At 36.1% G+C, this 22,288-nt stretch overlaps 1 protein-coding gene across 3 annotated transcripts in view; it reads left to right on the forward strand.

The window, feature by feature from the left end:
- Positions 1 to 1,309: 1,309 nt before the first annotated feature.
- The window catches only part of Ent2 (Equilibrative nucleoside transporter 2), a 419,356-nt gene continuing 398,377 nt past the window's right edge, over positions 1,310 to 22,288 (forward strand). Inside the window, exons 1-2 of one of the 3 annotated variants that reach the window (XM_090410153.1) lie at positions 1,310 to 1,457; positions 18,254 to 18,553. In XM_090410153.1, the coding sequence (XP_090266279.1) occupies positions 18,304 to 18,553 (250 nt within the window). In that variant the 5' untranslated portion in view covers positions 1,310 to 1,457; positions 18,254 to 18,303. The remainder of the gene's footprint in view (positions 1,458 to 18,253; positions 18,554 to 22,288) is intronic. The other 2 variants (XM_090410162.1, XM_090410178.1) reach the window with 2 other exon arrangements.

Genomic DNA, 22,288 nt, shown 5'->3' on the forward strand with positions numbered 1-22,288 from the left:
ATTTTTATTTTACAAATTATTTTATTATAATTCACCTATATCTCTTATAGTATGTAGCGACTAATCACGTTATATGCTCTTCAAACCAGTTATAACTGCCAGGAGAATGAGTTTAAAAGAATGAATACTTTCGACTGCTAAATGTGGTAATGGTGTTGGAATCTCTCTCTCTCTCTCTCTCTCTCTCTTGGAGTTGAAAGACAACTGGTGCCATGCGAAATTGAAATTGAAAATGCTAATTTTTGGGAGAAAAGCTCTATTTGCCATTGCCAGAAATAGATGAACTTGAAAACCAGTCGAAGGCAGGTTTTAGGAAGAAATCCCTGAAGTTAGGGATTGTGACTTCATCATAGCTAACAACACACTATTATGCAAATAAAAAGAAGCGGTAGTTCTATGTGGTAGATGAACAATAATGGATCACACACGTGTTGGTTTTTAGGCGAAGGCGATCTGCAAATATCACCAGTTCATTGCACCCTTCTATTGGAAAAGACCCGAGTTCGATTCTTTTCATGACGAGAGGAATCTTTATACGAACTTTTCAACCGAAGATGAGCTAGTCGATCTCATACAGAGAGAGAGGAGCAGCGTTTTTTCTCTCTCTGAAATCCCGGCTTTTCATCCAGCATATAGGCAAATTCGGCCAGGAGAGCATTTCAAACAAAACATACTATTGTTGCTCGTGGTGGGCGGTAGATGGCTTTCTGTGTTGATGGCAGTAGTGTGGTTGTGTAGTTGGAGGATTAAATAGAAGAAACAGTACGATGTGCGTAGTGCAGTAGAGAGTATTCCCACGATGAATCCTTAGACCCTTTGTAGGTGTCCCGTAACAATAGTAATAAATAAACAATTCAAAGTTTCACTTGCTTTTCTGAAAAGAAACTGATCGTACCTATTACTTCAAACTGCAATATCCGTTTTTACTTGATAATTTTGCAGAAATATCTTTTATCTAAGGTAACTGTTTGTTACAGATTGTAAAGATTTAGGAAAACGGGGAATTTTTCTATGTTGACGAAGTCGAAAAAAGATGTTCTTTACCTGGTGAGAAAGAACTCTCTCTGAAAAGAGTATTCTAACATTTTTTTTTTTTTTTTACTTATTATTTATTATTCTGACTATTCTATAACTTCATCCTTCTTCCTACTGACGATCGTGCAATATTATCTAACTTGTTTAATGGGTTCTTTATCTTGTATTTTTTTTACTTTACTTTATTTTTATCTTGGATATTTTTTGTAACCACAAGAGTACGCTCATGAATTCGTAAGAAATTACCATGGCAAAACACACAGGAAAAGAACTATAGTAATTGAGAAATTATACGGTCCGTTGTTAAAATTTTTAATTGCTAATGCGGATGAGCTCCGTATGATTTTTTTTTTTTTTATTTAAAAAAAAAAAAAGCTATATATGCTGTGCGCGCGCTTATTTTGGCGTTTAGATTACTTATGGTAAGTTTCAATATGGAAACTTTTACTAAATGTTAATAAAATCACGTGCTCCTTAAGAAGCATGTTTATTCGATTTGCGTTTTAGAGGTTTCGTTGACAGCTTTATCAGAGAAATAAGATAAACTGACTTATTTTTATCGAACTTAAAATAGACTTAAGTGTGATAAGCTGAAAACAAATAAAAGGGGTCAGTGAACTTTTTTCATGATTCATGTAAAACTCACTGCAATTTCTTGTATACAAATGTTTATTTGATAAATAAAAGTATAATATGAATAGAAGGTATGAAAATTTAATTTGTAAATTAATCCACATGGTGTAATTTAGTGTAAGCATTTTTAGAGATTCTTCAGATATTTATTTTATATTATGCTTAACAAATTGATATTTATCCAAAGCAAACAACCTACAGTTTCTTGAACTGTATCTCACGAGATAAATAGAGCATATCTAATTAAAAAAGTTGGTGAAATTTTGATCGAAGTGAAGAAAATTAAATGAAATTTAATACCGGAAAATTGATGGGAATTGATCCTAAATCCACCAATTTGTTATTTAATTGTGGCCTTTGACATTAGAGGCATGTGTGAAAAATTTTGAATTTACATTGACAATTACGTACATAACTAAATATGAAATGAGACATAGCATCAAAATTAAGGACTAGGTTTGGTCAACTAATAAACATACAGTATGTGGGGCTGGATTTCACTGTGTAGAAGTCATGATAAAACATTTTATCAGCATTTTTCACTAGAATAGAACTAGCATTTAAAAACTATTAAGTTGTATATGCTTTTTTGCACAGTATTTCACTATATAAGTTACACACACATATATATATATATTTAAAAAAATATAACACATTTCTCAAAATTCTGAAATTATAATTCTTGGTAACTGAGTATTTCCATAGAGGCCAGGACTCATTCCAGAAGGCTCACTTATTATTCGTAATAAAATTATCATACCTCTCATACCCCTCACAACACATCAAAAGACTTACCTGGAGAGACACATATTACTATTATTCATAAAGTACCTCTCATACCTCTCCATCAACTGATTCACTGATGACCATTTCATGCATCCTATTTAATTCATTCATCACTCTCATAGCAAAAATTGTAAATCATACATCACTGCTAACTATATTTTTACTCAACTTCTAATGATGACCTCTTGCTCTTGTGCCTCCTGCCACATATTGAAAAATTCCTGCTTTGTTAAAAGCATGTGAAATCCTTTTAGTAGCTTATATATTTCTACCATAGCCTCCCTCTTCCAACTACGAACTAAGTTTTGTAACTTGCATATGTTCAATCTGTCCTCATATGAAGCTTTCCGCAGACCTGAAACTATCTTGATCACCTGTCTCTGGAACCTCTCAAACACTTCCACATCCTAAAAATACCCAGGCAACCAAATCTGAGCACAGTAGTCAAGATATGAATATGGCCTCATAAAGCGGGATGTTGACTTCTTTGTATCTACTAGTTAACATTTTTTAATACTCGAGCGTTTCAGTGTCCTCTTTCTCTAATGTTTGCAGTATAGCCTCTAAACTTCAGTTTCCTATCAGCCATGATCCTCAAATTCCTGGCTTCATCGATTTCCAGAACTTAAACTCCATCAGTATGATATACCGATGGAGTCCAAGGACTCATCACAGGATGGCACCCTACTCTACAGTGCTCCCATCTCCACTAACCACCAATCACCATCACTAGTAGTATTTTTTGTTTGTAAATTTCATGTGTTTCTTCTGGTCAGTTTGTTTGTATGCATGATGAAAAACCCAAGTAGCTGGGAGAAAAAAATCCTGCTACCTCCAGATGAGATCAATCAAAGGGCTTGGTGTATTTGTTCTTCCAGTTACAAGTTATTTATTACTGTTATTTTGTGGGACCTCCAAGGAGGCCAAAGACATTGAGGGAGGGCACCTACTCTACAACTCTCCATCTGCCCCACTTCCATCCATCTCCATCATCTACACCAACACCATCTACTGCTCACCTGCCACATATGCAAGATGTGTGTTTCGTCCTGCATACATATACTGTATGCAGGATGAAATACCCAAGTTTCCAGGAGAAAAACCCCTGCTACTTCTGTATGAGATCGGCTAACTCACCTTCAATTGAAAAAAAAAAACCATATAGAGATTCCTCCTGTCGGGATGAGAATCGAACTTGGATCTTTTCCAATCGAAGGGTGCAACATGCCGTTGTTCTTCTAGTTGCATTTAGAACAACTACCATAAGCTACTTAGTCTGAATGATCTCCATGTCTCTTTTATTTACTATTGCCCTCCAACTTAGCATTATCAGCATATAACTGAATGTCAGTCATTAAACTACTTCCAATAACATAAACAGTAATGGACCAAGAACAGTCTTGTGCCACACCACCACTGGCCACCTGCTTAAGCTTTGATTCTACTCTTCCATGCACAACTGTTTTGTTATGTTCGTTTTTCCTGTCCATCTCACCAACCCCATATCCATCCCCATTTGCTGCAGTTTGATAGATTATCATATAATATCCTGTCAAGTGCTTTAGCAAAGTCTAAGAATATCACAGTGTAGTCATTGCCTTTATCCACTATCACTCTTATAGAATTAGTAAATAAATATTTATTTAAAGTACATACTTAAAATTTGTTAATTGATTTCTTTTCTCTATATATTAGCACACTAGCTTTTTATTTAGTCCATCTACAAACTTTATCATCATCATTGTGTTAACAGGGATTCCAGGCCAGGGAATATAAAGAGAAATGTGATGAGTAAATCCATGATTATTTCAGTTATAGGAAAGAATGGGAACTGGGTTAAGGAAGAGAAAATCTGATTATGACAGGAAATTAGCTGAATAGGCCAAAGCAAATTTCAAAGGATTCTTGGCAAATAAAAGTAAGAATGATTATGGAGGCATAAACTTAATGAATGCTAGAGGAAGGGGAAACAGAATCAGAATTAATAGTTAAATTGTTAAGTGATCACTTTGTGACAGTGTATCATCTGTGTAGAGATAATGCATAACTGATGTAATGAAGAGGTACATGAACTGGAGATGCTAGGATATTACATTTCAATGGGAATAAAGCATTTCAGTGGGTGGCCAGTATCCTATCAATTCCTGTGGCTGCATTATATGGAGATAATGCAGTAACTGATGCCGCAGGAAGCATTGTGAGAATGGAGGTAGATCAACTCGTGATTTTTAGGATATTGGATTGGATATTAGCCCATTTGTTACAAGAAAGTTACGAGGGAGGGCACCTACTCTACAACTCTCCATCTTCCCCACTTCCATTCATCTCCATCATCTACACCAACACCACTACTAGTATTCTTGGTTGTAAATTATGTGTGTGTTCTCCTGAAGGCCATTTTGTCTGTATGCAGGATGAAATACCCAAGTATTTCATCCTGCATACAGACTTATATTCCTACTTATACTCAGGAATACTGTATTCCTGACAGTATTCCTGAGTATAAGTATTCTTCTTATGATCTCAGCACTGGTAGGGTCTCAGGAAAGAAGACAGATGGTTCCATTGCACAGAGCTCTTTAAAATCTTCTTCTTATTGTGACATCTTCTATCGAAGGTCAGTGACCATCTTGGCATACAAACTACATTCTTGTGTGAGTAGTTGTACTCTGCTCTTTCTTGTCCGCGTCTTGATGTTCTCAAACCGAGATATTCTTTTTCTTTCTCTAGCTCCTTTGCTTCTACAAACCGTAGGAAGAACTGATAAGTTCTTCCTACGATTTGTAGTAAGAACTTATCAAAACGGTTTGTAGGAAGAACTTATCAAAATGGTTTGTAGAAGCTGATGTTTGCCGTTTCTCATGATGCTACCAAGATATGATGTTTTTCATTTCTTGATTGTTTGTATGAGATCTTTGACTTTGCCAATAGATTTTAAGACATATTCATTGGTTATTATTTCTGTCCATGATATCATTAACATTCATCTATATAGCCACATCTCAAAGGCTTCAATTTTCTTGATGGTTGTTGCCTTCAATGTCCATGTTTCAACTCCATAGAGTAGAATGGACCAGACTAACATTTAAGCATTTGGCATCTGACGTCTATGTTTAGATCTTTATTGCAGAATAATGTTCTCATTTTCATGAAAGACTGCTGTGCAACTTCAACCCTTGTCTTTATATCTTCAGGATCCCACCTTTCATTAAGCCAGAAACCAAGATATTTATACCTTGACACTTGATCGATAGTTTTCCCATTGAGTGTCAGTTTCATTTATGAGGTTGGATGTTTGCTGATTACCATATATTTTGTCTTGTTGATGTTTATATTTATTCCTATTCTTTGGCTTTCTATGTATATTCTATCAGTGAGTTTTTGGAGATCTGTGATGTTATCTGTAATGAGAACGGTGTCATCTGCATATCATAGGTTGTTAACAATCTTGCCATTTATTGCGATTCACTCTGGACATTCTTCCAATGCCTTTTTAAAGATTACCTCTGAGTACATGTTGAACAAGAGTGGTGAGAGCATACATCCTTGTCTCACTCCTCTTTTGATGTTAATATCACTGGTTGTAATGTTGTCTAATTGAATGGTAGCTGATTGATTCCAGTACAGATTTCTTAATAGTCATGTCTTTTTTGTCTATCCCTATATCTTGAAGGACTTCTATTACATTAGTGTGTCTGACCTTGTCGAATGCTTTTTCGAAATCTATGAAACACATAAAGACATTTTTTTTTTAATATGTATTTTTGTATCAATAATTGGGCACAGAAAAGGGCCTCTCTAGTATCAAAACCATTCCAAAAGCTAAACTACATTTTTCTCAGAGTTACTTCACTTTTTCTATAAATGCAATTCTGAATTACTTTCAAAAATATTTTTAATGCTTGGCTCGTTAGCATAATAAGTCGGAAGTCACTACAAGAATTCGCTTTGGATTTCTTTTGGATAGTGATAAATGTAGATTTGAGCCAATCTGATGGAAATTCACCACTTTCATATATTTTTCTAGTAGCAAGGCTTATACGTTGGTTAGACATAACTGGTAATTAGTTTACGGAATTAACAACGCATATAAAGTATATTAATTAAAGGTAACTTTAATGAATAACTTCTATATTTCGGCAAAGTCACATTGCCATCTTCAGGAACATAAAGATATGGTATGTGCATGCAGGCACTAACACAAAGCAAATGAGGAAGAAAGCAAGAAACTAATATTGTTCCTAAAGTCCTAATGGTGCCCTCTTGCGGGCTAATTTTGTCCTAATGGTGCCCTCTTGCGGGTAGTCTTGGCAGTTGGGCTGAAGTTCTCATAATGTAAGTCTCCCAAATTTGGGGTAGTTTCATGCACCCAAATTTGTTGAGGTTAGGAACGTTTTTTAGAGCTGCTGAAGATTCTTTGAATAATCTTTCGTATTTAAACTTGCTGCGATGAATTATTTTTGTTTTCTTCCAACGAATTTTATGGTGGGTATCTAAGGCATGGTCTGCCAGCCCAGAGCAGCTGTACTGGATGTAGTCTTTGTGTTCTGAAATCCTGATATTTGTTGTTCTGCCTGTTTGGCCAAAGTAGGACAATTTGCAGCTGCAAGGGACCTGGTATACACCAGGTAGGTCTAGGGGAAGTGGTTGGTCTTTGGTAGAGCGGATAAGGGATGCCAACTTTTTATATGGTTTGTAACAGGAAGTAAGGTCATATTTTTTGAGGATATTGGTTATTTTCTCAGAGGTGCCCTGGATGTAGGGGATGGTGATAGACTTGATGTAATCTTTATTGTGGAGGGGGTTGTGGTTTACTGGTTTTAGTATTTTTTGGATTTTTTTGGGGTTATAGCCATTGGCTAAGAAAGTGTTGAGGATGTGGTTTAGTTCAGTAGTCAGGGCCTTGTCATCTGAGCAGATTAATTTTGCCCTGTTATATAGTGTTTTTATAACCCCATATTGTTGTGAGGGGGGGGGATTGCTGGTGAATGTATCTGCCAGGATACATTCACCAGTAATCCCACCCCCTCACAACAATATGGGGTTATAAAAACACTATATAACAGGGCAAAATTAATCTGCTCAGATGACAAGGCCCTGACTACTGAACTAAACCGCATCCTCAACACTTTCTTAGCCAATGGCTATAACCCCAAAAAATCCAAAAAATACTAAAACCAGTAAACCACAACCCCCCTCCCCCCCTCCACAATAAAGATTACACCAAGTCTATCACCATCCCCTACATCCAGGGCACCTCTGAGAAAATAACCAATATCCTCAAAAAATATGACCTTACTTCCTGTTACAAACCATATAAAAAGTTGGCATCCCTTATCCGCTCTACCAAAGACCAACCACTTCCCTTAGACCTACCTGGTGTATACCAGGTCTCTTGCAGCTGCAAATTGTTCTACTTTGGCCAAACAGGCAGAACAACAAATATCAGGATTTCAGAACACAAAGACTACATCCAGTACAGCCACTCTGGGCTGGCAGACCATGCCTTAGATACCCACCATAAAATTCGTTGGAAGAAAACAAAAATAATTCATCGCAGCAAGTTTAAATACGAAAGATTATTCAAAGAATCTTCAGCAGCTCTAAAAACATTCCTAACCTCAAATTTGGGTGCATGAAACTACCCCAAATTTGGGAGACTTACATTATGAGAACTTCAGCCCAACTGCCAAGACTACCAAATTAGCCCGCAAGAGGGCACCATTAGGACTTTAGGAACAATATTAGTTTCTTGCTTTCTTCCTCATTTGCTTTGTGTTAGTGCCTGCGTGCACATACCATATCTTTATGTTACTGAAGATGGCAATGTGACTTTGCCAAAATATAGAAGTTATTCATTAAAGTTACCTTTAATTAATATACTTTATATGCTTCATATATTTTATTGAACAGTCTTTCAAGAAATTTGATGTTATCTGGTTCTGTTAATTTTAAAAATTTTGTTTGCACGCCATCTGGTTCTGTTAATTTTAAAAATTTTGTTTGCACGCCATCTGGTCCACATGACTTTTCTTGTTTTACTTGATATTATAACATTCTTTATTTCACATTTCAGAATTGCTGGTTCTTGAGTGTTATCTTTTATATTTATAGGCTTCTGTCTAGTATCATTGAAGAATTCTGTTATATATTTTATCCAAATCTGTGCTTTATTATTTTCTTCTAGAATTTTTTTTCCACTTTCATCTCTTGGAGGCACTACTTGCTTTTTTCTGAATTTTCTGGAAATTTCATTGATTTTCTTATACAGATTGAAATAGTCATGTTTCTTCTGAAGCAGTTCAATCTCAGTACATAAATTTTTCATCCAGTTTTCCTTTGCTTCTTTTATTTTCTTCTTGATGATATTATGTATTTCTGTATATCTGGCTAGGTCTTTGTTTTTGTATGTTCTTCATGTAACAGTAAGAGAAAAAGAATCTCATTTGTCATCCATAATATATGTTGTAATTGTAGGTTAAGTTTTGTCTTACTCTTTTATTTATTTTTGGGTCTTTTAGTTTTTCTACATCAGTTTTATTTTTTTATTTTTTGTGATATATTTTGTGATATAAAGAGATCAATGCAGCTTGGGGGATTTTCAAAAGCTATCTAGTAGATGTAATGTCTAAATGTATTCCAAGGGTGAGAAGGTTAAATAGGGTAGGTGTGAAATGGATGAATAAAGAGATTAAGCATGCAGTACAGAGAAAATGGGCATTATGGAGGCAGCATAAGAGAAGTGGAAATAACCAATTCCATAAGGACTACAAAGACCAGGCAAGGCAGGTGACTTGGTTGGTGAGGGTAGCTAAAGTGAGGTATGAACAGCAGTTAGCTAATGAAGCCAAAAGAATCCTAAGGAGTTCTTTCGATATGTAGCCAGCAGCAAAAGAAAGAGTGATTATGGAAGGATGACATTGATTGGAGAAAATGGTATAAAGACAGCTGTTGCAGAAAGTGTGGTGGAGATACTTAATGAGCAGTTCATAAAGGTCTTTCAATCTTGTGAATGTGACTTCATGGAGAGATTGAGAGCAGTTGATAATGGAGAAAAGAGACTGACTGTAAGTGAGCAAGAGGTGTATGGGGAGTTGAGCAAACTAGATGTAAATAAGACTGTGGGACTTGATAATATATCACCGCATATTTTGAAGGAATGTGCCAGGGAGTTGACACCGGCCTTGACATATTTTTTTAATATGAGTCTTGCACTGGGTCAAGTTCCTAAGGAGGGCAAGATTGTGCCACTTCATGAAGGAGGTGATAGAATTCAAGCATCAAACTATAGGCCTATTTGTGTGTCAAGTGTTTTCTAGTTAAGTTGTTGGAAAAGCTTATGAGAACTTGGATCCAGAATTGGGTTGACAACAATGGTATTATCTTTGATGGACAGCATGGATTTGCAAAAGGGAGGTCATGTTTTTGTAATCTACTTACTTATTACAATAAGGTGACTGCTTCTTTGGACAGAGGAGAGGGATATATAGTAATATACTTAGATTTCGCAAAGGCTTTTGATAGATTACTGCATAAGTTGATAGTCAAACTAGAGCGGATGGGGGTTGGATATTAGATTTGTGCATTGAATTGGAGACTGGCTATCTGATAGGTATCAACAAGTTGTGTATGGGGGGGGGGAATACAGCGATAACCAGGAAAATGAGTTTTTGGACCATTGCTGTTTAACTTGTATATTAATGATATTGGTGAAGATTTAGATGGAGATATTCAGTTGTTTGCAGATGATGCAAAGTACATTTATTTTATTTATTGTGTGAGTACAGAGTAGATTTAATTAAAATTAAAAACAATCTTAAAGAACAGAATATACAAAATATAAGAATAAACTATTATACAAAGTAAGTAATTTATATCGTAAATTGTATCATTGCCTGTATGGACATATATTTGGACATATATGTCCAAATTCATCAGCCACTCAGCTGCCTTTGTTGATCTCACTAGGTCTGATGGTCTGCTAGTAAAGGTTCATAAGCTACAATTGTACATAATGTTAGTCATTGTTTAGACTGATACAAGCATGCTGCAATCTTGCCTCATCTGATTTGAAGATGGTCAAGTGTTTTCTAGGTGTAATGAAGGATATCAAAGCCAGGCGATTGACTAGTTGAATCCTTTATAACTTCTTTGACAAACACAGTTGACATATTGTTCCACCCTTCTTTCCAGACATTGGAAATATTAAATCCCTTATCAGTCAGCTGTTCTGTAGTTTTCAAGGAGGGATGTCATGATCTGAGTCTGTCACATTCTGCCACTTTAGATCATTGTGGATCAGGAGTAGGGGATTGTTCGTAATTTTTGTATATTCTTGTTGGAGGTTTAATGGAATATTACAGCACTAGGAAAGGATTAAAAACAAATTTTAATGCTTCCAATATTTCATCTCAGTCACTAAGACATCTTCAGGGATTACAAGTAACTCTTGTAACAAACACTCAAATACGAGACAATACTAAATGAAACATGTGGATGACTCTAAAGTCCTATCTAGCTGGTGTGCTCTCTATGGGCATTTGTAGGTGGCCTAGGATGTAAAGTGGGATCTCTGATAATTATTGTTTCCCAAATTTTGGGAAGTTATGCAACCGTATTTATTTAAATTGTTGATCAAATACAACACAATATTTGGTTGATCACCGAATATTGTGTTGTATTTGAGTGTGTGTTACAAGAGTTATTTGTAATTTGTAATTTGAAGATGTCTGAAGAAATATTGGAAGCATTAAAATTAGTTTTTAATCCTTTCCTAGTGCTGTAAATATTCCATTAAACCTCTCATCACTTAAGCCTCAACACATGGGTTTTGTATATTCTCTTTGAAGGAGGTGCTTCCTGGGTAGGTGTGGTGGTACAATATTGCTCAAAACTGGTAGTCAGTGAAGTAGGCTCGGTTTGATTGATTTTGTCACAATTCTCATACTGGTGTTTTGTTGGATATCGATTTTAGAGAGTGTGCACATGCGTGCATGCTGTTCACCCACTCAAGAGCACAATATTTGGCAGGGGTGTAGACCAAGCTGATAGTTACAGTCTGGATCACCTCTGTCAGGGCTCCCCACAATGTGCTGGCAAGCTCCTGTATGATGATGTTGCAAGATGCCAGTTTAGCAGCGAGTGTTGCGAGATGCTGATGGAATGTCAGGATCCTATCCAGTGTGATCCCCCAGATGTCTAGTGTTTGGGTTTTATGTTAGCATTTGACTGTTCATCTTAATTTTGAGTTTTTCATGGACCTGTTTATGGCAGAGGTGAAAACAACACACCTCTGTTTTATTAGGTTTGACCATAATCTCAATTTCCTAAAATAGATACTTAGCATAGCTAGATCTCTTGTTAATATATTTTCTGTCACTTTTTTCTGTCTGCAGAGAATTTGAGTGTTTAAAGCATTGCATGATGAGCTGTGTATATGATAAAAGGACCTCCCAGATGAGTCTTTGACAACATGGGGTCTTGGGTAATAATAATCTTGAGTTGCTGTTATCAGGTCATCAGCATATTCAAACTTCCTGGAGATGATGGAGGACTAATCACTAATCTACACACTAAAGAAATGCTGGGCCAGAACAGAGCCTTTGGATAGGCCATCGTTCAATCTTCTGTGGGGCTGGCGTACAGCATCCTTTGGGAAAACCTGGAAAGTGCGAGTAGTGAGGCAGTTGCTAATATATAATTTATATATATATATATATATACTGGGGGGGGCTACACCACCCGTGTTCCGAACTGGTAGGCCGGTTCTCCTTGAATTCCGATGATTCCAATTTTGAAGACTTGACACTCAGGGTAGCCTCTGAGTTTCAAAAAACGTGACATACAAACGTGACCTAAAAAGGCTTATCACTTTATATATTATTATTCGTGACATCTCCAAGGAGTCCGAAGACTCATCGTGGGAGGACACCTACTATACAACTATTTCCACCACTACACCGAAGCTCTACTACCAATCATCTCCATCTACTGCCCACCACAACTAGTATTTTTTGTCTGTAAATTGTGTGTGTTCTGAAGGGCCGATTTGTCTGTATGCGGGATGAAAAATCTGAGTTTCCGGGAGAAAAAAGCCCTGCTACCTCCTTATGAGATCAGCTAACTCGCCTTCGATCGAAAAAGTCCACATAAAGATTCCTCCCGTCATGACGAGAATCGAACTTATGCCTATTCCAATCTAAGGGCGCAATGTACCATCGTTCTTCCAATTGCACTATGGAGGCGTTAATATATATATAGGGTAGATATAAATATATATATGCCGGCCTGGTTGGCCGAGTGGTTAGCATATCAGCTCTCCAGCCAAGAGGCTGCAGGTTCAAATCCCACGTAAGCATGGATTTTGTGATTGGATAGAAAAATAGGCTGTTCATCATTCATCATATATATATATATATATATATATATATATGTTAAAAATTCCAAGCAATTTTAAACCTGCCAAGAAATTATATACTTGGTTTTAATCCTTCACCCAAGGAAGCATAACAATGTTTTGTGTGTGAAATATATTCAAGTCTGAGCTACTTGTATATAGAGGCTAATGACTTCACATCACTTGCCTTGGTATGTATCACATAATGCAAAGCACACACCCTTTTGGACATGTAAAATGCTATGCAGTTTTGCATTATGAAATACATACTAAGGCAAGTGATATGAAGTCATTATCCTCTATATATAGGTATCTTAGACATGAATATATTTTATTATTATTATTACGTGACACCTCCAGGGAGTCCAAGGACTCATCGTGATAGGGCACACTACTCTACTTCGCTACATACATCACATCCTCTCCACTACTGCTTAATTCTCCAACTACAACATTGCTACCATCAACACCATCTATCACCCATCATCACCAACAACAGTATTTTTTGTCTGTAAATTGCATGTGTTCTGAAGACTGATTTGTCTGTACGCGGGATGAAAAACCTGAGTTTCTGGGAGATAAAACCCTGCTACCACCGTATGAGATTGGCTAACTCACCTTCAACTGAAAAACCTCATATAAGGATTCCCCTCATCATGGCAAGAATTGAATCCAGTTCTTTTCCAATCGAAGGGTGCAATGTTCTGCTATTCTTCCAATTTCACGCATAAAATTTTCTTCCTTGGGTAAAGGATTAAAACCAAGTATATAATTTCTTGGTATCTTTTATGTATAGTAGAACCAAGGTAAAAAACTTTCAAATATTTCTTTTTTTGTGTGTGTGTATATATATATATATATATATACAGAAAGAAAGAAATATATGTGAACAGATTTCTTATTATTATCCTTTTCTTATTAACTTTTTGCCCACATATGGTACTGATATGCTATAGGTCTTGCATCCTTTTGTGTGGGTCAGATTTAAAAAAAAATCCTCTGGCTGAGTATGTTTGCGTAATTTTTTTATGCTTAAACATTGAATTTACTATTTTCATATTTTTATGTATTACAGAATATCACAATTTGTACCTGTTTTTCAGTTATGTACTCCTTTTTCAAAGTTAAAATCTGATTTTAACTATTACTGATAATAAGTAATCCGTTAACTTCTTATTATGGCCTCTCTTCTCGCCCTCTTGAAATTTCCTTTTACAATTTTCAGGGATGGCCTCTTGTTCTCACTCCTTCCCCCTTGTTTTCCTGCATGAATGACTTCCTAGTCTCACCCTGTAACTATCTCTCAATCATTTCACCTCTCCTATTTACCAAACTTTGCAGTCCACATCTCCCCAGTCTATCCTCATAACTAACATTGTAGTTTGATCAAACTCTTTCCACAGTTCTTTATAAAATATATTTTTTTCTCTTCCTACTTCATGTGCATAAGCACTCAACAGTTATGTGCTCTCAATGTTTTGAGTCTAATTTCTAATATTTTTTCATTTCAAATTTGTTTTTTTTTATATAGTTTTATATATGTTAATAATTTCTGATGAAGATTTAATTATAAGATTAATCAGATATTTTAATTATATTGGATTTCTGTATAGTTATTCAGTTTCCATAGTACTTTTTTACTTTTTTTTTTGTTTGTTTTCTCTTTCTGTAGTATTTCTTACATTTCCTTAATCAGTTTTCATTATGTCCTTTTTTCTTTATACCTCCCTGATTTTTGGATTTCCAATGGCTGAGACTTGAAATTATTCTTATGTTCATAGGACCTCTGTGAAACTTCAGGTACCTTAAAGTCTATCATACCACTCTTCAAGTTCTCGTTGTCTGCACTTTTATCATTTGTATCTCTGAAATGCATTCTGTGCACTTACCACTCTTAATGAAAACAAAAAAAATGTTTTCTTACCCATTACTTCCTTGCGCATCTTCCAGGAATAGTTCCTTATCTTTTCCCATGTTTTCTTTCATTTCTCTCCAGAAGAGGGTGCTCTGCATTGTTAATTATTAAATCACTTGATGTGAATTCCAGAGATGAGTTAACAAGATAGTGACTAGTCTGCGGGATGCTCCCTGTAAAGATAGAATAAGATTTGTGGTTTGTAAACATTGGTGGAAGGCAGAAAAAAAGGAGATGATAGACTTATAAACTACTAAAGCAGTTTTATAGGATTGATGCAGAAGAAAATTTTCAATATATTGCGCCCTTCAATTGGAATAGGCCTAAGTTCGATTCTCGTCGCGACGGGAGGAATCTTTATCTGGTCGATTTCAATCGAAGGTGAGTTAGCCGATCTCATACGGAGGTAGCAGGGTTTTTTCTCCCGGAAACTCGGGTTTTTCATCCCGCATACATACAAATCGGCCCTTCAGAACACACGCAATTTACAGACAAAAATTACTAGTTGTGGTGGTGTTGGAGTTGGGCGGTAGATGGCGTAGATGGAGATGATTCGTAGTAGAGGTTAGGTGTAGATGTCCTCCCACGATGAGTCTTCGGACTCCTTGGAGGTATCAGGAATAATAATAATAATATATGACAAGAATGGAGGGAACAAGGGGATTATCCCTTGTAATTTTGTGTGCGATTATCTAAGGGTATGAGGATTAGATTTTTTTTTTGTTTGTTTGTTTAGAGAGTGTGAATGAGAAGGAGTTGTCATTGATCTGTATACTGTTCATGATGAGTTAAAGGATAGGTACTGTGTGAATAATGTTTAGTATGTCCTTCTACAGTGAATCTTTGGGCTCCATGGATATGCCTATATAATAATTTATTGTCAAACATAATTTACCTTCCTCCCCAATAGAATAACTTGGTACTAACCAATTACTGTGCTGGAATATTATTGTACCTTAATAGCAACTGAAGTGAGCAGTGCTTGTTTCTTCTGTGAGATTGAATTATTTTCTTTTTTAAGTTTTCTCCTGACAATCATGTTTAACTCTGTTTATTTTTATTTTGAAGAGCCTTACAGTGGAAATTTTTTCTGAACTAGAAATCCTAATCACTTTTATACTTTACTACCCTTCTTTAAAGTGCTTAAATTATTTGATAATAATTATATGGATTGAAATCATGTATGCTTCTTTTTTTTCAGTTTGTTTTCTTGGAATTTCTCAGATTTATCAATTTCAAAATTTGACACCTAGGTAAAATTTGATGTCTGTCATTGTAGCACTTGCCCTATCTAAGGAAAGGTTTTATAAAAGATTATAAAAGCTTTGAATGGCATCTGATGATTACTTGACTTTCCATTTCAAATGTTCAGGTAAAGAAAATATTAGTATAGTTCACCCACCGATTAGAGGTCCCTCGACACTTCTGCGCATGTCAGAAAAGGGAGAATCCATTCTGATAATAGGGTAATCAATCTGTCTTCTGGGATGTGTTTGTTTATTATTACAGGTCGGAAAATTTAGCTTTTCTTTTACGAACATTGTAGTTTTTAAAGTGTAACTATTTTGCTTGTATAACAGTTGGAAAAATGTATGTAGAGTATTAACAAAATTAAAAAAGGTATAGCATAAAACAAAAATTTAACTAAGTTTATTTTTAAGAAAGTTTTCTATAAAATAAAAATAATTATACAGAAAAACAAATTTTTTCAAATGAACTTAGATATTCTAAACTTACAGTTGAGAGAACTGAGACACTTTAATGTCCTAAACCAATTAATTATTTATGACTTGTTGTGACTCTTTTAACAAACCCATGCAAAAAAAAAGGTTGGAAAAAAATATCATTATCAAATCCTTTTAATTTTCATGGTCATCTGAATCGGTGTCCGAATCGCCATCACTTTCACTTAAACTGATCACCAAAGGTTCGCATAATTCTTCGATAATTCCATCTCTGTCCCAATACATATTTTCCAATGAGGTGACATGAAAGCAATATTTTCCCCAGTTTTGAACAATCGCCTGTTCTGAAAGCTTAAAAATGTTTTGACATGTCAATATCTCCAGTTACGTCGCGATGGCGAATGAAACTTTTCACTTCTGCCCAAACATACTCAATAGCATTAATATCACAATGATATGGTGGTAGCCTCAAAACTAGAAATCCATGCTATTTGAGCATCGTGTCGAATTTAAATAGTTTAGTTGTGGGCGAGTTTCTTTTGACCAAATTAAGCAATTCAATTTTTTGCATATCTGGGGAATGAGAAATGTTATTTGCAGAGAGACAATCCATAAGAACTTGCTTCTTATTAGACCAATTTGGAACTTTATTTAATCAAATAGAATGATATGAAGCGTTATCAATTATAACAACAGCATTTTTAGGAAGGTTTGGAATCATTTGTTCTTTTGCCCACTTTTTGAAGATTGTAGAATTCATTTGCCTATGGTAATAATTGGCTTTGTATAGCAAGCTTGAATTTGATGAAAAACCCATTTCTCCACTGCACACAAAATTATTATGCACCACAAGGCATTTCCAGTTTGTAGCACTCCACATTCTTCTTTAGACTGCCAACATTTTCCATAATTTAAATTACTATCAATCCAAATTTCATCTAGATACACAATCGGTTTTTTTCCCTCCCTGAAATGTCTTATTGCTCTCAAATGCTGCGTTCTAGATAAAACAATGTCACTTTGCTCCATGATAAGTTTCCTTTTATTCTGGGACTTTTATAAAACAAAATCCGATTTCATGAAGTATTTTCCTTAAAGTTTCTCTTTTCCAAGGAAAATTAATTTTTTCTTTAAGCACAGGAATCAATTTCGGAACAGTTGGCACTCTTTTCTCAACCACGTAAAATTTGTGAATAGTTCTTCTTATAACGTCTACATCACAATCATTCAAAGCTACGGTTTCAATGGTTTTCTTTACTCTGGAGCTCTTTTTTAGGAGATTTAAATTTTGGCTTACCTTCACCTTTTGATTCCCTACGAATTCTTTTCACAGTCGACCCCGATACGCCCGCAATTGCACTTGCACGTTTTATGAATTGAGAAAGGGGAACAAGGAGACATTCTTTTTTCACAGAATGTCAGCACATTATTCAATATTCTTTTGCAAGAGCTACAGAAACGTTTAACAACAGAACTTGTTGACTGTACTGGATCCATCATACAAATTAATAATAAAAAAAATGCAAAAAAGTGACAACAAAAATGAAGCTAGTACTAGTACAGCGACAGACAAGAAAGCACGTGATTTCGCATGTTGGCTACCAATTTGTACATCCTTCATTTCTTTCTCTCCTTCAGCATGAATCGACTATTCTTGGCAAAATGCCAAGGAGAGATCTACAAACGGTGGGCGAACTGTATGTGTGTGTGTGTTCATTCACTGCATGTGTGTGCACACAAACTCATGATGTGTGTATATATATATATATTATTTTCTTTTATAGTAAATTCTTTATTAAATAGATAATCACATGAGAACTGCATCTGGAGAAAATTATCATGCAGATTAGAAGATGGAAGATATCATAACAATGGCACAGTATAGGAGCCCTTATTATCAAGTGGGTGACACAGAGAGAGGAATAGACAGACAATGTTTGCTAAATTCTGGATCATCAACGTTTAGTCGCAATGGTTATACAGATCCTGTTTATCACAAAGGAGATACATTACCTCTTCATCATGTGCCAGCTCAAATGGATGTGCGATGGAATATGACAGAAAGTGGAAGTATACAGCCTAAAAAAAGAGTTGGGACATTAGGTATGTAAATTATAACTAGAGTTTATAGAAATGCTTTATAATATATTCTCTTAATTAGAACTATCATTTTCTGGAATGTACCCTCAACATAATTAAAAGCTCAGTCATCTTTTTTTTTTCTTTTTCTTCTGCAGCAATATGGTTGACAGTCAGATATCAGAAAGTGGTATACAGTGGGTGTGAATCTGTCAGATTTAAGGTAACCAGTGGTGTACCTCAGGGTTCAGTCCTTGGGCCATTATTGTTCAATCTATACATTAATGACATCAAGCGGGGTCTATCATCAGATGTGCAATTGTTTGCTGATGATGCAGGGCAAAGGGTAATTGTTGAATATCAGTAGGGATGCTACTGATATTCAACAATTACAAAATGATTTGAATAGACTGGAAATCTGGGCAAATGAAAATGGCTATCAGTTTAATGTTAGTAAGTGTAAAGTTATGCACTTTGGCATGATTAGAGTTCCAGCACCATATTATATTAACGGGGTTATGCCACATGAAGCTGAAGAGGCAAGGGATCTTGGTGTATTGGTGGATAAGAATTTAAAGTTCAAAGGTCACATAGCAAAAGTTGCAAATACAACTCAGAGGATAATTGCTATGTTGAAGCGAACCTTGACACGTAAGGATAAGGAAGTAATTTTGCCTCTTTATAAGGCTTTGATAAGACCACTGTTGAATTACTGTGCGCTGATTTGGTCTCCTGTGGAGGGCAAGTTAGTTCATCTCAGTGCCAGTCCCAAATCTGGATAAATGGGGAGAGTTGGCATTAGGAAGGGCATCCGGCCTTTAAAAAAAAAAAAAAAAAAAAAAAAAAAAAAAAAAAAAAAAACATGCCAAAACCAGGTACGGAATGTTGAATAATGGAGAAAGGAGACAATGGCTAGGGTGTCTCCCGTAAGCGATGCACAGTTCTGTTGCCCAAGGACTGTGAGAAATTGGCTTGGGCTACTGAACCAAGGACAGGTTCTGATAAAGAAGCGACTCCAACAGAGAGAGAGAGAGAGTGTGTAAAGTAAGAATCGGGTCGCTGAATGTGGGTACAATGAATGAGAAAAGTAGGGAGATAGTAGACATGATGAGAAGAAGGAAGCGGAAGATCTTGTGTGTGTGTGTGTGTGTGTGTGTGTGTGTGTGTGTGTGTGTGCAGGAGACTAGGTGGAAGGGCAATAAAGCAAAGGAGCTGGTGGAAGGATATATTTTTTTTTACAGTGGGGTGAATGAGAATGGCAGAAACGGAGTTGGAATCATCATCGACAAGGACCTGAAAGGTGGAGTCTGTGAGGTATGCCAGAAGAATGATCGGATTATGAGTGTTAAGCTTGAGATTGGAGGAAGCATGGCTGTGATAGTGTGTGGATACGCTCCACAAGTAGGTTGTGATGAGGAAGAGAAAGAGGCATTCTGGAAAGAACTAGACCAGGTAGTAATGGGAATCCCTGATGGTGAGAGAGTGATCGTTGGAGCAGACCTGAATGGGCATGTAGGAAGGCGACGAAGTGGTGAAGAAAGGGTGCATGGGGGTGGGAGTAGTGGTGAAAGAAATGAAGAAGGTAAAAGAATCATAAAGCATGCTGTGGCCTTCGACTTGGCTATAGCTAACACGTGGTTTAAGAAGAGAGTTGGACACCTGATAACTTATAAGAGCAGGGATAGGATGAGTCAGATTGACTATATTATGTGCAGAAGGAAACATCTGAAGGAGGTGAAAAACTGTAAAGTGATTAACGGAGAAAATGTAGCGGCACAGCACAGGTTGGTTGTGGTAGACTGTGATATAAAAGGGAAAAAGAAGAATAGACGGAAGTGGCAGAAAGATAGGAAAATAAATTGGTGGAAATTGGAAGAGGAAGGTCCAAGGAATGAGTTTAAAGAAAAGGTATTGGAGGGAATGAAGTTTCCAGAGGATGTGGAAGAATGGTGGGATGTAAATAGTCGGAATATTAGAAAAATTGGAGAAGAGGTGCTCGGTATAACATCAGGAAAGGGGCCGCCTGAGGATAAGGAGGCATGGTGGTGGAATGAGGAGGTATAGTTGGAGATCAGGGAAAAGAAAGAGGCAAAGAAAAAATGGGACATGTTTTTCGAAGGCAAGGGCAGTTGAAGAGGTTTATGAAGTACTGGAGAGAAATGGTGGTGAAACTAAGTTGTTGAGAATAGCGAAAGCTAGAAATAAGGCCTCAAAAAACATAACATCAGTTAAGCAGATAAAGGACGTCACAGAAGTAGTACTACAAGAGGAAGACAAAATCAGAGGAAGATGGGAAGAACATTTTCCTAATCTACTAAATGAGGAAAATCCAAGAGAGAGGTGTGAGGATGGAGAGGCAAACGAAGAATCGGTGCAGGACATAAGCAGAGAGGAAGTGTATTGGGCACTGAGAAAAATGAAGAATCTAAAGGCTGTGGGGGCTGATCAGATACCTGGAGAAGCTTAGGCAGCGAGGGCATAGACATGTTATGCGATCTGATGAGGAAAATAGCCTGACAGGAAAAGATACCAGAGGAATGGAGGAAAAGCATTCTCGTCCCAATCTACAAGGGAAAAGGAAATATTCAAGATTGTGGCAACTATAGAGGGATCAAGCTGATGTCACACATGTTGAAGATATGGGAAAGAGTAATTAAAGGAAGGATACGGCTGGAAACAAAAATTGGTGAGGAGCAGTTTGGATTTATGCCAGGAAGAGGGACAATGGATGCAATATTTGCACTAAGGCAATTGATGCAGAAATATAGGGAGATGCAGGCGGAGCTACATATGGTGTTTATAGACCTGTGTTGGAACGTCCTTCTTGACTCTATGGTTCGCCATCTTGTTGTAATGTTGTTCTTAATAAAAACAATTAATTGCTGGTTGATTACTAATCAAAATGTAGGGAAATTTATATTTATACTGCGCCACTCTATATTTAGATTAGTGTATGTAAAATAGTAGGATCAATCTTCAATTAATTTAGCAGTCTCCTTATTCATACAGGCCGAATTTAATATTTTTCACTTAGGGCTCCCGCAAGGCTCGAACTTTTTATGAACGGTGCAATGAAAAAGAATCAGACACACACAATACTGAAGTGAACAAAACAAAACATTTAATACAAGGTTATATGACAAATACATAAATTTAACTCCGAAAATAAGATAATACAATTAACTTAGTTCTTCAGGTCAAAACATTCATATTAAATTAGACTTCAAATCTTCAGATAAAAAATTCACAGTTCTATCAAATAACAAAGATTGTTCACGCTGATCAATACTACAGAATTTCTTGCTAAATAAATTTGCTGGTATCACTCAGTTACACTCTTTACTTAACACTTAGCAAGCACTTATAACATTATTAATCGCGGCAGTTATTGCTTCAAGGGGAATTACTTTCAACTCCTAACTTCGGCTAAATTCAGTGAAACGCCACAGTAAATGTTAGGATATTCGAGACGGAACTATCACTTAAACCTTCACACTGAAATAAAATAAAATAGGACTGTTCTTACCGGAATTAATCCTTAGCACATCAGATTCAATGTGAGCACATTTCAAACTTATATTCACTTATTACTCCGATGGAACACTATTCAAAAGAATTCTTCAAGGAGATAACTGAATTATTATTTATCGCGCTACATAATTCTTGACGGCTTACTATAGGGCAGAATAATTATTCCATGTTTACTACTGTATAACAAATTGAGCTTTGTACAATCTTTCTTTAAAGCGATATAGGAAT

The sequence above is a fragment of the Typopeltis vanoorti genome, chromosome 2 (genome assembly GCF_054136105.1).
Source record: "Typopeltis vanoorti isolate ZY-2024b chromosome 2, IOZ_Tvanoo_1.0, whole genome shotgun sequence".
In the NCBI taxonomy this organism is placed as follows: Eukaryota; Metazoa; Arthropoda; class Arachnida; order Uropygi; family Thelyphonidae; genus Typopeltis; species Typopeltis vanoorti.